General features: G+C 38.7%; 1 protein-coding gene across 6 annotated transcripts in view; it reads right to left on the bottom strand.

Annotated features, from left to right (window-relative positions):
* KCNIP4 (potassium voltage-gated channel interacting protein 4) overlaps positions 1 to 15907 on the bottom strand; it is a 1209980-nt gene that overhangs the window by 11426 nt on the left and 1182647 nt on the right. For all 6 annotated transcript variants that reach the window (XM_026456087.1, XM_026456089.1, XM_026456090.1 and 3 more), the window contains one exon: positions 8001 to 8071. In XM_026456087.1, the coding sequence (XP_026311872.1) occupies positions 8001 to 8071 (71 nt within the window). The remainder of the gene's footprint in view (positions 1 to 8000; positions 8072 to 15907) is intronic.

Below are 15907 nucleotides of genomic sequence, written 5' to 3'. Positions count from 1 at the left end.
GAAGCACTAAACATGGAAAGGAACAACTGGTACCAGCCACTGCAAAAACATGCCACATTGTAAACACCATCGATGCTAGGAAGAAACTGCATCAATTATCAGGCAAAGTAACCAGCTGACATAATGACAGGATCAAATTCACACATAACAGTATTAACCTTAAATGCCAATGAGCTAAATGCCCCCATTAAAAGACATAGACTGGCAAATTGGATAGAGTCAAGACCCATCAGTCTGCTGTATTCAGGAGACCCATTTCACATGCAGAGACACACATAGGCTCAAAATAAAGGGATGGAGGAAGATCTACCAAGCAAATGGAAAACAAAACAACAACAACAAAAAAGCAGGGGTTGCAATCCTAGTCTCTGATAAAACAGACTTTAAACCAACAAAGATCAAAAGATATAAAGAAGGCCATTATATAATGGTAAAGGAATCATTTCAACAAGAAGAGCTAACTATCCTAAATATATATGCACCCAATACAGGAGCACCCAGCTTCATAAACGAAGTCCTTAGAGACCTACAAAGAGACTTAGACTCCCACACAATAATAATGGGAGACTTTTAACACCCCACTAATCTGAACATTAGACAGATCAATGAGACAGAAAGTTAATAAGGATATCCAGGACTTGAACTCAGCTCTGCACCAAGCAGACCTAATAGACTTCTACAGAACTCTCCACCCCAAATCAACAGAATATACAGTCTTCTCAGCACATCGCACTTGTTCCAAAACTGCCCACATAGTTGGAAGTAAAGCACTCCTCAGCAAATGTAAAAGAACAGAAATCATAACAACCTGTCTCTCAGACCACAGTGCAATCAAATTAGAACTCAGGATTAAGAAACTTACTCAAAACCACACAACTAGTTGGAAACTGAACAACCTGCTCCCGAATGACTACTGGGTAAATAACAAAATGAAGGCAGAAATGAAAATGTTCTTTGAAACTAATGGGAACAAAGACACAACATACCAGAATCTCTGGGACACATTTACAGCAGTGTGTAGAGGGAAATTTATAGCACTAAATGCCCACAAGAGAAAGCAGGAAAGATCTCAAGATACAAAATCAATGTGCAAAAATCACAAGCATTCCTATACACCAATAGACAAACAGAGCCAAATCATGAGTGAACTCCCATTCACAGTTGCTTCAAAGAGAATAAAATACCTAGGAATCCAACTTACAAGGGATGTGAAGGACCTCTTCAAGGAGAACTACAAACCACTGCTCAATGAAATAAAAGAGGACACAAACCAACGGAAGAACATTCCATGCTCATGGACAGGAAGAATCAATATTGTGAAAATGGCTATACTGCCCAAGGTAATTTACAGATTCAATGCCATCCCCATCAAGCTACCAATGACTTTCTTCACAGAATTGGAAAAAACTAAAGTTCATATGGAACCATAAAAGAGCCCAATTGCCAAGACAATCCTAAGCCAAAAGTTGGAGGCATGACACTACCTGACTTCAAACTATACTACAAGGCTACAGTAACCAAAACAGTATGCTACTGATACCAAAACAGAGATATAGACCAATGGAACAGAACAGAGCCCTCAGAAATAATACCACATATCTACAGCCATCTGATCTTTGACAAACCCGATGAAAACAATCAATGGGGAAAGGATTCCCTGTTTAATGAGTGGTTCTGGGAAAACTGGCTAGCCATATGTAGAAAGCTGAAACTGGATCCCTTCCTTACACCTTATACAAAAATTAATTCAAGATGGATTAAAGACTTAAATGTTAGACCTAAAACCCTAAAAACCCTAGAAGAAAACCTAGGCAATACCATTCAGGACATAGGCATGGGCAAGGACTTCATGACTAAAACACCAAAAGCAAGGGCAACAAAAGCCAAAATTGACAAATGGGATCTCATTAAACTAAAAAGCTTCTGCACAGCAAAAGAAACTACCATCAGAGTGAACAGGCAACCTACAGAATGGGAGAACATTTTTGCAGTCTACCCATCTGACAAAGGGCTAATATCCAGAATCTAGAAAGAACTTAAACAAATTTATAAGAAAAAAATCAACCCCATCAAAAAGTGGGTGAAGGACATGAACAGACACTTCTCAAAAGAAGACATTTATGCAGCCAACAGACACATGAAAAAATGCTCATCATCACTCGCCATCAGAGAAATGCAAATCAAAACCACAACGAGATACCATTTCACACCAGTTAGAGTGGTGATCATTAGAAAGTCAAGAAACAACAGATGCTGGAGAGGATGTGGAGAAATAGGAATACTTTTACACTGTTGGTGGGACTGTAAATTAGTTCAACCATTGTGGAAGACAGTGTGGTGATTCCTCAAGGATCTAGAACTAGAAATACCATTTGACCCAGCCATCCCATTACTGGGTATATACCCAAAGGATTATAAATCATGCTGCTATAAAGACACATGCATACATATGTTTATTGCGGCACTATTCACAAGAGCAAAGACTTGGAACCAAGCCATATGTCCATCAGTGACAGACTGGATTAAGAAAATGTGGCACATATACACCATGGAGTATTATTCAGGCATAAAAAAGGATGAGTTCATGTCCTTTGTAGGGACATGGATGAAGCTGGAAACCATCATTCTGAGCAAACTATTGCAAGGACAGAAAGCCAAACACTGCATGTTCTCACTCATAGGTGGGAATTGAACAGTGAGATCAGTTGGACACAGTTTGGGGAACATCACACACTGGGGTCTGACTTGGGGTGGGGAGTAGGGGGAGGGATGGCATTAGGAGAAATACCTAATGTAAATGATGAGTTAATGGGTGTAGCACACCAACATGGCACATGTATACATATGTAACAAACCTACACGTTGTGCACATGTACCCTAGAACTTAAAAGTATAATAATAGTAATAAATAAAATAAAAATAACACTTCTAAGTCAATTGTGGACTTGTGTTGTTTGCCTCCCTATTAGGTCCCAAATTTCCATTTGGTGCTCCATGATGTTCTGTGGAAGCTCACTCCATCTCTGCGTCTAGTGATACAGCCATGACCTGGGCAAAGTTAGGAAGTACATTTATCCCTTTGGCCAGACAACTGGATCTGTGGTTGGCATTTGACTAAACCTAGTCCAAGTCTAAGCATGACTCCCCAGACTCAGAGTCTTGCAAGGAACGATAGGACAGAGATGTGCTTCTTTCCTTGCTCAACAGGAGCAATGAATCCTGCAGCCAAGGAGCTGTGGCCTCTTCTTGCAGCCCTAAAGGGTCCCACCCTTAGGTTGTAGCCAGCCCCATCTCTGGCCTTTTTTGTTCCTGTGAACCAATGAAATTATACTGTTTTTCGGTCATTTAATGTATCCTTTTCTAATATTTGTGAACAAAAGTATCCTGATTCACATGCTGACATCTGATTCACATCTTAAATATTATATGTCCTGGACCAATTTACATTAAAAGATAGCTATGGACTTTGAGCACCTCTCTCTTTTTATCTTGTGGGATGATATCAGTAAAGTTATTTAAAACAGGAATGACTATCTCTTTTTGTGCAAAAGAAAAATGAGAAACTTAATGTGGCTTATAAAATTTTTGCTCTATGCTTTTCTGAGTGGTAACTGAAGTCTCTCAAGTAGGAAGTGGCAAACTTTAAACGACAACAACAACTCTCAAAGAGTAATTTGCACAATTACTTTACTTGTATACATATGTATACAATGGAAGATATATCAATGGAGGTTATATCTGTTCCCTAATGTACAAAAAATGATAAACTGAAGTCTCTCAAGTAGGAAGTGGCAAACTTTAAACAACAACTCTCAAAGAGTAATTTGCACAATTACTCTACTTGTATACATATGTAGACAATGGAGGTTATATCAATGGAGGTTGTATCTGTTCACTAATGTACAAAAAATGATAAAGGGGTGGGGAAGTCTGTACCGAATTCTGGTTTCCATTCTTATTATCAAGGCAGAAGAAGGAGAAAGGCATAGAGATTTTACTTTATAATAGCCTGGACTTGTTCAGTTGTGGATTCTGTTCATCTGTCACACCTTTAATGAGTGCCTCAGTGCTGGCCACTATGCCAGGGACATTAGTCCTCCTGACTCCCCTGACTCCCTGCCAATCAAAGACTGCTATGGCTTAGAATCATGCATTTACATGTAGTTGTCTTACTGGGTAATGAGGTGACCAATGTCATTATTAACTGGCTTTGTTAGAAAAGTTCCTCCAACTAGTGTAAATTAGTTCAACCATTGTGGAAGACAGTGTGGTGATTCCTCAAGGATCTAGAACCAGAAATACCATTTGACCCAGCAATCCTGTTACTGGGTATATACCCAAAGGATTATAAATCATTCTACTATAAAGACACGTGCACATGTGTGTTTATTGCAGCACTATTCACAATAGCAAAGACTTTGAACCAACCCGAATGTCCATCAATAATAGACTGGATAAAGAAAATGTGGCACATATACACCATGGAATACTATGCAGCCATAAAAAATGATGAGTTCATGTCCTTTGCAGGGACATGGATGAAGCTGGAAACTGTCATTCTCAGCAAACTATCACAAGAACAGAAAACCAAATACTATATGTTCTCATAGGTGGGAACTGAACAATGAGAATACACGGACATAGGGAGGGGGACATCACACACCAGGGCATGTCGGAGGGTGGGGGGGGGGGGGTTAGGGGAGGGATAACATTAGCAGAAATACTTAATGTAGGTGATGGGTTGATGGGTGCAGCAAACCACCATGGAACGTGTATACCTGTGTAACAAAAGCGCGCACACTGCACATGCATTCCAGAACTTAAAGTATAATTAAAAAAAGAAAAAAAACCCAACTGATAACTGCTATAGTTAACTTCTAATAAATAATGAGCGTATATTTGGTGCCAGACACAGAGCCAAGCCCTTTACTGACATGACTTTTTCATTCTTACACTATCTTTTTAAGTAACTTTGGTTGCTGATGTTTTAGTGGCAAGAATACTAAGGTCAAGAGGGTTAAGCACTCCGCCCAGGGTTTCAGAGCCACTGGGTGGCAAAATGGAGATTAGATCACATCATACCAAATCCAGAGCCCCTCATATCATATTTATTCTGCCTTTCAGGTTTAAGCAAATTAAGTGGAAAACTCCCATTATCCTTTATCATAGATGGTCTACTTCTCAGTATGCTATTGCTATTCAAAATGTGTTCATTCCCTAACCATTTCTGTTTTCTAGAGATTTCCCAGGTAGCTAATCAATTTAGAAAAGTAACTGTAACAGCCTAGTTTTAAATTTGATTTTCATCTAAACTTTATTAATTTAGCCATTAGTTTTCCCTTAGAAGGCAAGGCGTTTTACCAATATGCATATCATACACAACCATTACAACTAATTTCCCAAATTATAATCAATGTTCATTGCAATTACTGGTATTTTACATAAATATTATAAAAGCAATGTTATGCATGGTTCCATATCATTAACACCAGACTAAATTTACATGTAAAATTGGATATAATTTGCCCTAGGAAATTGGTAGTGTATTTCTGATACATAAGTAATTTCAAGTAATGGAATCACTAATAGTTTTTGCCTTACTCATCCTCTGGAAGCCAGGTATAAAAGTTTATATTAGGTAAACTATATTAGGTAAAACCTTTGGCTTCTATGTTATAAATTAAGACTGTGCTGTAATTAAACTTGTTCCTAAAGTGAAGCAAACACAAATACGACATTATCATGAAATGATCAGTTACTATCATGGAGTGACCTAAGCTGCTATTAGCAAAAGAAACATTATGGAGACTGGTACCCAGGACACTCTTCCCACAACCATCTCCTCTCCCTCCACTAACTGCTGCTTCTACACCCAGGATAAACCTGCCTGCCCCATCTTGACTTAGTTCATTCCCTCACCTTAGTTCATTTCTTCTCCACTCTCAGCTTTTAGTTTTCTTTTCTCGGTGATATTTTTCACTTAAGTTATGGGAGATGATGTTTTGGGATTCCTGGCCCAGAATCTTTGCAATTGTGGTACCCAGTCTTCGTGAGCACGGAGTATGTGTGAGGAGGTTTTTGGCTGCCCCTGTTCATCCTGCCCCTGTGGTGACTGGCTGGATTACATCGCAGAAGGCTGCACCCTTCTTTTTTCATCTGGACTCCACAAAACCCTTGCACCCAGATAGCTGCCTACGCCCATATGAACTTTCCTTTTAAACATAACAGTTCTTTTGAAATACAATTCTACCAATTTTGTTTTAATTTCTTTTGAATTTGTTTCATGCTTCACCTCCAATACCTTTACTGGAGTTCAGGCTTTCATCAGCCCCTGTCTGGACTCTTGGCATACTTAGCTGCTAATTACACTGCATGTTTCCAGGAACATAGCTCTGATAAATTAACAGAAATTCTACAAAATTTCTGCCAAAAATTCTACAACAAAGACTCCTCATCTCCTGCAAGATAGTCCAGTCTCCTGCCTAAGATGTGTCAGGATCTGACCTCTGTCTCCTTCCCCAGCCTACACTCTTGGCTCTCCAATTGTGTATTCTATCTTCTTGATGATGTACACATGTTTTCGCTTGGTTCCCAGGCCTGATATACTCTGTCCAGCCTCTGCCCCACTCTCCATTGCTTCCCATCCCATCTCAAGCCTTTATTCTCTTAGGGAGCTCCTGACTGTCCTTTAGACTTCGTCCATCGATTACACTGGGCAGGCTTCCCTGCTACAGCCCCTTTTGCACCCGTACCATTTCCTTGCTGACCTCATTCATCATCTGCTTCCCTTTATCAGGGCTCTCATCAAAATTTCTGCTGATATTTAAGATACATCCTTCCTCACTGATATTTAAGATCTTTAATATCTGCTGATTTTTAAGATGCCTCTTCCAAATTATATACATATATTCCATAAATAAATATATATATGTATATATTGAAAAGAGACATTGGAATCATGAAGCAAAATATGTATAATGCTACTTCTGAGCCCAAGCACAACCAAATCAGAATGTAACAAATGAGGTATATATTTTTCACATATTTTCCCTAAGAAAAATAAAACCCTTCACAGCTGATCAGAGTTCATGTTGGGTTTATTCTCCTAATATTTAAATCAATATACCACAATTTGTGATCTGCCATGTACCATTTGAATCGTATGAATTACATATATATATATGAAATATATATACATATATGAAATATATATACATATATAAGCTATTTAAGTATCTAGGGCATACTTCATTTCACTAGAAATATACAGTAGTTCATGAACGAAATTATACACAGTAGTTCATGAACAGAATTATACACAGTAGTTCATGAACGAAATTAAATACTTTCTAGCCAGACGTGGTGGCAAGTGCCTGTAATCCCAGCTACTCAGGAGACTTGAGGCAGGAGAGTCACTTGAACCTGGGTGGCAGAAGTTGCAGTGAGCTGAGATTGTGCCACTGCACTCCAGCCTTTATGACAGAGCAAGACTCTGTCTCTCAAAACAAAAACAAAAAACAACTTTCTCTACAGATCACTTAAAGTTTGTCATTTAAAAAGAGATTTCCTTGTAGAATTGTCAGACTGGTGAATATAGTCTTTTTCTACATTTAATTTACTGCCCATTTGCCCCACTTACTGAGACTTCCACTGCGGGGCTTTTGACTTTATCATCTTTGTATTTCCAAGGCCTACCACTGACTGGCCCATAAGGAGGTGTCAGTAACTGTTAGTTAAATCATTTGCTTTCTGGGACTTTTCACATGCAGTTGAAGAAATGGACTCTCCCTGTATGAGCCGATATAAAGCACTAGAAAATAAACTAAATGTGGCTTGCAATTCGTACATCTTTTGAAAGATAATTTTTGGCAATTACATGAGAGAAAGGGAATGTCCTTGGGCTTTATTTCCCCTGAGCAAAAATAATCATCACTGAACTCACATTTCCTCCTAAATGCGTGAACTAAAGTCAAATGATAGGAGTATAATCCAGGGCTTACCTCGAAACTCACAGCTCCATTGTGGTCCGTATCAAACGCATTGAACAGAAAATGTGCATATGTTGTAGAGTCTGAAATGGTGAAAAGGGAATATCATTAAGTCAGTGTTTCCATATCCAACATAAGACTTGGATTGCAGTCCAAGCTTCCTTTGATCCAGAAGAATTAACTCTGCCTCCTTTAGTTTGTGCTTTACCCTCTTTCTGTAGAGGACTAGAGTTTGAGATTCACAGGAATGAGCAACCTAGATGGAGGCCATTGGTGACAAACATTCTCTATGAGTTTCTGGCTGGCAATGCTGTAGTCCTGGGTGATGAGATTAACACTGGGACAAGAAATGGTCCCATAAGTGGATGTGAAGATTGAGACTTGTCTGGAATTTGCTTAGTGTTTGGGAGAGACCATCTCTAGAAGTAAAGTAATAAAAATAATATTAATGAGACAGAGACGAGTTGCTATTATTAGTGTCTCTGTCATTATTAGAACTTTTCATCATTGTTACAACTCAGAGAATGACATTGGGACTTAGAGAGGGTGAAAAACATGCCCAAAGTCACACAGTAAAGAAGGAGTAAATCTGAGACATGAACTTAGGTCTTTCTATTTCTGAGAATCAGGCTAACCCACAGCCAGTACCAGGCTAGCCCACAGGCAGTGAAGTTGGCTGATGGATTGGGGTCAGTGGTCACTTGGGAAGTTTCTGTGGCTGTGTTGGAAGGGGACTGGGTGGTCCTACATGTTCCTAGTTGTATGAAGTTGCATGAAGTAGGGAGCCCCTACTCTGTCAGGGTCCTGGGTGGGATTCGAGGATCTGGGTAATGATGGACAATTATGTCTTCTGAAGTCTAACAGGTCTTCTTAGTTTGTGTCCATCAGGTATTCTTCCCCTCTCATTTTTCCTTCCTTCCTCTCCTGTTTCTCCTTTGTCTCCTTAATCTCTGGGCTTTCTGCCATTTCATTTAAAAGTCTATATTTTTTCCTTATTGTTTTCTGTTCTAAGTGCCTAGCTTTCATTCCTAAGGGTTTCTGTGCTTGAACCTTGATAAAATTTACATGATTATTTTCAGTGTTTCATCTCATGGGCTTTAGCCTTTTATTTTAACCTTTTTTGTCTTTTCAAAATAAAATGGTAACCTTTTTGCTCATTGGCTTTAGCCTTTTATATTCTGTTTTGAATCTCATCTATTTCTAACTTTTAACCTTTATTGGGTTTTAACTTATCATTGATTTACTTTTTACTTTATGAATTGCTTTTTATAGGCTGTCAGGAAGCTAAGTCACAGTAACAGGAGTCCAGAATTGCCCTCCCCAGATAAGAGAGGTCAGAGGTCATCTAAATTTCTCTCCTGGTTCTCAGGGCCCATGGCCTTCTTACAGGTTGTTTTTCCTGAATGCTTCAGTGCAGTAATTAACATTACTGAAGGCTATACATTTCATGAGGTAGATTGTACACTCAATTTCTCAAAATGACAGTGGCATCTTCGGTCATCTCCCACCTTTTTAATATGCTATGAGGAACTACTCATCTTTAAACACAGGAATTACTAGCACTGTTTTCAGTGAACTAACCACGCACCAAAATTGGGTCTAAATAATATGTAACACTGTGACATCTAGAGTGGATGTCCATCCAGTATTTATAGGTTGCAGGAAGAAATCCTTTTGCATATGGAGCCAGGGGTTTAATTACCATAAACTTACTTCTGTTGTTGGGAAGCTCCATTATAGAGTTATCAAGAATTGGCAGCCTATTTCAACTTGCAAAGTTGTTTTACTCTCAACAGTACTTTTTCACAGACTTCTTGAACTACATAGTGCCCTCTGGAGATGTGAATTGATCGATGGTGTGTTAAACTTATTTTCGGAGGAGGAAAAAAAAGAGATTTTGCATATTTTATAATGAGCTTCATTAAGCAAGTCTCTTGTTACCCTGTTTTTACAGTCAGAGTAAATGTCTTTACCTTAGCAAGCAGTACTCACTGTGAATAATGGCTCAAAACAAACGATGTTTGCTATTTTTTTTAATCAAAAAAAAAAGATAACATGTATGTGATAATTATTGTTCTTCTCAAATGGAGTTTTTCTAGCTTAAAGCTTGACATGTGGGAATTATGCTCTCAATGTGGTATAGAGGACATCCTGTTCTTCTAAATCTGCCTCGGCAGTTCTTTTAGAAGTTACAGCAGCTTCCCAGACTAGACAGTCCATGCACAGAGGTTTTGGTAATAGCATAGTAGAGTCAGACTGCCTGAATTTAAATCTCAGCTTCACCGAAGATTAAGTGCATGACCTCAAGCAAGTTGTTTTATCTTTGTGTGATTCAGTTTCCTCATCTACAAAATAACAACAATATCAGTATGTACTTCATAGATTTTTTTTTTTTTTTTGAGACAAAGTCTTGCTCTTGGCCCCAGGCTGGAGCGCAATGGCACGATCTCGGCTCACTGCAACCTCCACCTCCTGGGTTCAAGCAATTCTCCTACCTCAGCCTCCCGAGTAGCTGGGATTACAGGCACCTGCCACCACACCTGGCAAAGTTTTGTATGTTTAGTAGAGACAGGGTTTCATCACGTTGCCCAGACTGGTCTCAAACTCCTGACCTCAGGTGATCCACCTGCCTTGGCCTCCCAAAGTGCTGGGATCTACAGGTGTGAGCCACTGTGCCCGGCCTTCATAGAGATCTTAATAAAGTTTAAACGAGTCACTATTTGCAAAGTGTTTAGAAATAAGCCTATATACTTATTAAAATTTCAATAAATATTAGCTATTATTTCCTGGACAAGCCACTTTTATTTCAACTACCTTAAACACATGTGATCAAATCTTTTACAAATGTAACATCTTTTCACCTTAAATAACTTTGTTTTTTTTAGGATTTCTGTTGTGTGTCTAGGTGACGAGCTCTAATTTAATGCAATTTTCCGCTCAATAAAAGACAAGAAAATTATGTCCTAAAAAGCAATGGTCCTTCTGATGGAGTTTGCTTTTCTTCTGGCAAGCACTTGAAGACAGTGGAAAGTTTTAAAGAAGAGGAGTGAAGCTACTTGCTTAAAGAAGCAAAGGCATAGGAATGTCTAGGCAGAAAACTGGATAAAATGACGAAAAGAGAAACTGTCTACAAAAGCATCTATGGTTCTGTTTTTACTCACTTGTGTTCTTAAGCACTCAATAAATATTTGTTAAAAGAGTGAATAACTGGCTTCTTGGAATCTAGATTTCAGTACAGTCCAGGGCTTAAAAGATGTAACAATGATCTCCCTTCTCCGTCTATGATCTCTTCGTGATCACATTTCTTTACATAACAAAAATAGTTACTGAGTTTGTTAAGCTGAGATTGCCTCAGTTTCTTATAATTTTACTTGTGAAGCTGAAAAATAAATGTTGAGATTTGATAGTTGAGCAACAAAATTTACAGATTCTTAGGATGGGAAGACATTTTGGATATTATTTAGCGTTGTGTTTACATTGAACAAAGGTAAAAATAGGGACTTTTAGTGACATACTGAGGTCACCTAGTTACTTCATGCTAGAGTTGGTAATGAAATCAAGATATTCCTATACCATCTCTTAGAAATCAAGGATACTGGAGTAGAAAAAAAACTGAGGATTCCTTTGATGTGACTGCTACATTTTACAGAGAAACAACCTAAGGCCAAGAAAACCAAACTACTCGAGGTTACATACCTTGATAGGTAGCAGTCTATCCACAAACTCTGAACTGTCTTAGTCCAAAGGTCTTAACCCAATTATATTGAGAACACAATGCATATAGCAAATAACCCTTGAGTTCATTCTTCATCATATTTGAACAAACACACTTGATTATCATGCCCCAGGTTTGTAGACTGAAATACATCTGGTTTATTTCTTTTTCCTATCCCAAAGCCCTACTCCCATCGAATTCAAGCACGAAGAATAGAATTAGCTTCATGTATTGGAATATACAATTCATGACATCGTTACTGTGGTAAGGCAAGTTCATATGCATAAATAGTAGCTTCCGTCAATAAGCCCTCTGTAAATCACCCTGAAAAATTGTTAGAAATATTGTCCTAGGACAAGGATAGTCAGTGGATGAAGTCTTTTTTAATTTTAATCTTTATGTCTACGGAACTCATCTGACTCAAGTGCCTTGCACACAACAGCTGCTTAATAAATGTTTATTGATAGATTATTATGACTTGAGCTCGTTCATTCATTCATTCATTCATTCGTTCATTCAACAGCTGTCTATTAGATGCCTAGTGTAGACAACATAAGTGCATTCCTACAACATGAGCAGAAATAGCCCAGGAAACTGATTTTTATGGGCTTTAAAAATGTTTAGTGAACTAAAAGCTTACATACTAAGCTTCCGTTATATGTGGAGTTGAAAAAGTTTTTGCGTAACCATATAGGCAATAGCACCAACAAGCCGTCTCCTCTCTGCTTGCCTTAGAGTAGCCATACTTTATCCCCTGCAAACAAGAGGCTTTTGTTCAATCCAGTTTTTTCTGACATCCAGCTCACCAAGCAAGTTGGGCTTGATAAACTGTTTCACAAAGCAATAGAGAAAGCTAACAGCCTGACACAATACAAATTACAGAGAGTTCTGTAGATAAGACAAAGCACTTTCCTGGAGGAGATGGTGAGATGTTGTGATTTATGGACCCATCAGTGTTACTGTTCATAAAGAGAAAACCTGTTGCATTCAGACCATCATCCTGAATAAACGATGGCTCCATGGAAGTGTAAGGATGGCCATCACATGAATTTGCTTGCCATCAGAGATCACGTTCTTCCTTAGGACATTTTTCCTTTTCTGGCCACATATAAGAAACAATTTGTATGTATGATATTAATTTTTTAAAAGCAAAGCAAATCATAATTCTTTAAAATATTTCATTTCCTTCAGCAATGCCTTGTGTTCAGATTTCTGCATTCAATTAACATGAATAATCAAATGTTAAGAGTGTAACAGTAATTTTTTCTCAAATCCCTAGTCCCTTTGGATTTTGTAACAGGAATCCTTTGCAAAATAGATGTGCTGTGTTTAAGAAGATGTTCTCTAATGCAGAAGTGTTATTTTTCAAATAAAGATATAATTTTAATGTGGAGCTGTATCCAAGTTTTAGTATGTAATAACTTGATTTGAAATGATTGAAAAATGAGGATTTTCATCTGCATTGGTGCTTTGATATTAATGCTTATTAAGATGTTGGTAGGCACTCAGTAAATATAATTTTTCTTTAAAAAATCCGTGGGTTTTAAACAATTTAGAAAAATATGAGGTAGTTAATTAATTCCCCAAATTAATCTCTCGTTAGTGCAGACAGTGAACCCATTATAATCCTGGCATCAGGTACTATAACCCAATACCTGTCTGTGGTCTGTTAGAAGGGCCCTCCCCTCTGCACTGTGGTAACGAGATGGGGTGGGAGAGTTGTCGTCCAAAGTATATCCAAATTCACTTAATAACAAGTCTTCCTGTGTTTTCTTAGAATTCTAATTTAATTCTTTTAAAAGTCCATCAAAAACAAAAAATTGTTTTGACAAGTCAGGCACAGAATTGTTTTAAATCCACTAAACTAGCTAAACCAAATGGGATTAAAACCCTAAAGGAAACCTGACTCTTGTATGAAACAACTAATACTTAAGTGCTGTAGACTTTTCAAAGAGCCTTTTACAGATACTATTCCATTGTACAGTGATAGCCACCATGTGAGGTGGGTGTCATTCATTCATTCATGCAAAAAGTATTTATCAAGTGCTATTACTTGTCAGTTACTGTCCCATGACCTGTGGATACAACAGTAAACAAAGTGGAGAAATCCTCTGTTCCCCTGGAGCTGACATTCTAGTGGAGAGAAAGACAAAAACAACAATAGTACAAGTGAAATATATATTATTGGATTGTCTCGAGTGCTGTAGAGAGACATAAAGCAGGGGAAGGAGGAATGTTCAAGGCATTGTAATTTAAGATAGAGTGATCAGGGCAAGTCTCACTGAGAAAGTGGCATTGGAGTAAATGCAAAGGTGATGAGATACTGAGATAGATATTCGGGAGAAGAGAATTTCAGGCAGAGGGAACAGCAAGTTCAAAGACACAGGAGCAGCATCATGGCTAGTGTGCTGGTGGGATGGCCACCATTTGTAGGCCACTCTATAGGTTGTGGCTTATGTTCTATGGAATGGTATGGTTTTGAGCAGAGCAGTAACATGATTTGCTTACATTTTAATGGGATCACTCTGACTCATTTTTAAGAGTAGACTACGGTTCGGGGAGGGGTCATCAGAATCAGAGAAGTCAGTTTGGAGACTACTGTGTTTATTTTGGCAGGAGATAATGGTGGCTCCTTTAAGTGGTAATTAGTAAAATAAAAGGCCAATTAGCAAGGTCAATGGCAAAGTCAACTCTGGCCATAATCACAGAGAGAAACAATTGTCCCCTATGTTGAGTAGACGTCAGAGTTGAAAGGAAGTACTAGATGGTTCCCTCCTGACTTGAGGTAAAACCTTCCTGAACTCCCGATTCATGGACTCCACCATCCCAACCCATCACTATCTTTTTTCCTCCAAATCTGAATCCTATTTATCTCTTTTCTTTTCTATCCTAAAGCTATTAACATCTCCTTTACCAGCTCCTTCCCTGTGTATAAACAATGTCCAATCTCTTCTACATTAAAACTAAAGTCTTCCACTGGTAGTTTCCTCCTCATCACTCTTCCAGCAAAGCTTCTGTAAGTGCTGTCTCTATTGGTGGTCGCTGCTTTCTTCTCATCCTCCTTTTCACCCTCTGCAATTTGGCTTCTGCTTGTGCGCTCCACTCCCTAGTACTTCATCCAGGGCACTTGGGCTGTCCTGATCATGCCCAGTAATGACTCCCATGTTGCCACACCCCAAAGAGACCTTCGGATTCTTACCTTACTAGACTTTATTGTTTCATTTCCGAACTATCAATCTCTGTTGTGTTTATTTCCATAAACTGTTCATTCTCTGTCTCCTGTGTGGATGCCTTTTCCTTATGGTTCTTGACATGTGTTCTGGAGTTTCCTGCTGGCCTCATGGAGCTCACCACCTTATATAACTCCCCCAGTAACCTCATCTACATCATGGATTTAACCACTACTTCTTGATTAATAATTCTCAAATCCCTGTCTCTTTCTCTGACTTGTCCTCTGAGCCTCAAATCTATACCAACTTCTAGTTGAGTCTAAATCCCCACAGGCACCTCAGATGTAATTTGTCCAAAACTGAGATCATTATCCCACTACTCCTCCTGTAAAGAGTCACCTGGTGTCCACGATGGACTCCTGGAAGGTATCACAAACTCCTCTCTTCATCTTTTTATGCCACAAAAAGCTAGTTCATCACTAAATTCTTCCATTTTTGTCATCTAAATATGTCTGTAATCTGTCCCCACTTCTCAATTTCTCCTATGCAAATCCTTGTTTAAAGACCTTATTGTTTTGCCTCCTACAGTAGTAATCTTCTAATTAGTCTCCCCCACCTGCAGTATTGCTGACCTCAAGCTAATCTTCCACAGACCTATCAGCGAAATGTATCCCAGACACAAATCTGACTGTAACAGATCCCACTTAAACTTCTCAGTGGCTTTGTTTCACCTCAAGGATAAAGTCCCATTTCTTCATATGGCATCCTTGACTGTCTAGGACATTTCACCCTCCATTGTACACTCTCTACCCTATTCACACCCAAATCCTGGCAATTTCCTGCAAATGCCCACCTTCAGTTCTATGCTCTGACCCAAGTGTCCCATTTGCCTAAAATGTCATGTCCCTACTGGCTTTTAAAGCAGGAAGACATCATACTCAGAAGTGAACTTCTCCGGAGAGGTATAATGGGAGAGCAAGACTATGTACTTTGGAAATGGATCAAACTCTCTGCACCTTAGTTTTCACGTGTTT

Source organism: Piliocolobus tephrosceles, chromosome 3 (genome assembly GCF_002776525.5).
Source record: "Piliocolobus tephrosceles isolate RC106 chromosome 3, ASM277652v3, whole genome shotgun sequence".
Classification (NCBI taxonomy): domain Eukaryota; kingdom Metazoa; phylum Chordata; class Mammalia; order Primates; family Cercopithecidae; genus Piliocolobus; species Piliocolobus tephrosceles.
This window is presented reverse-complemented; position numbering and strand designations above follow the sequence as displayed.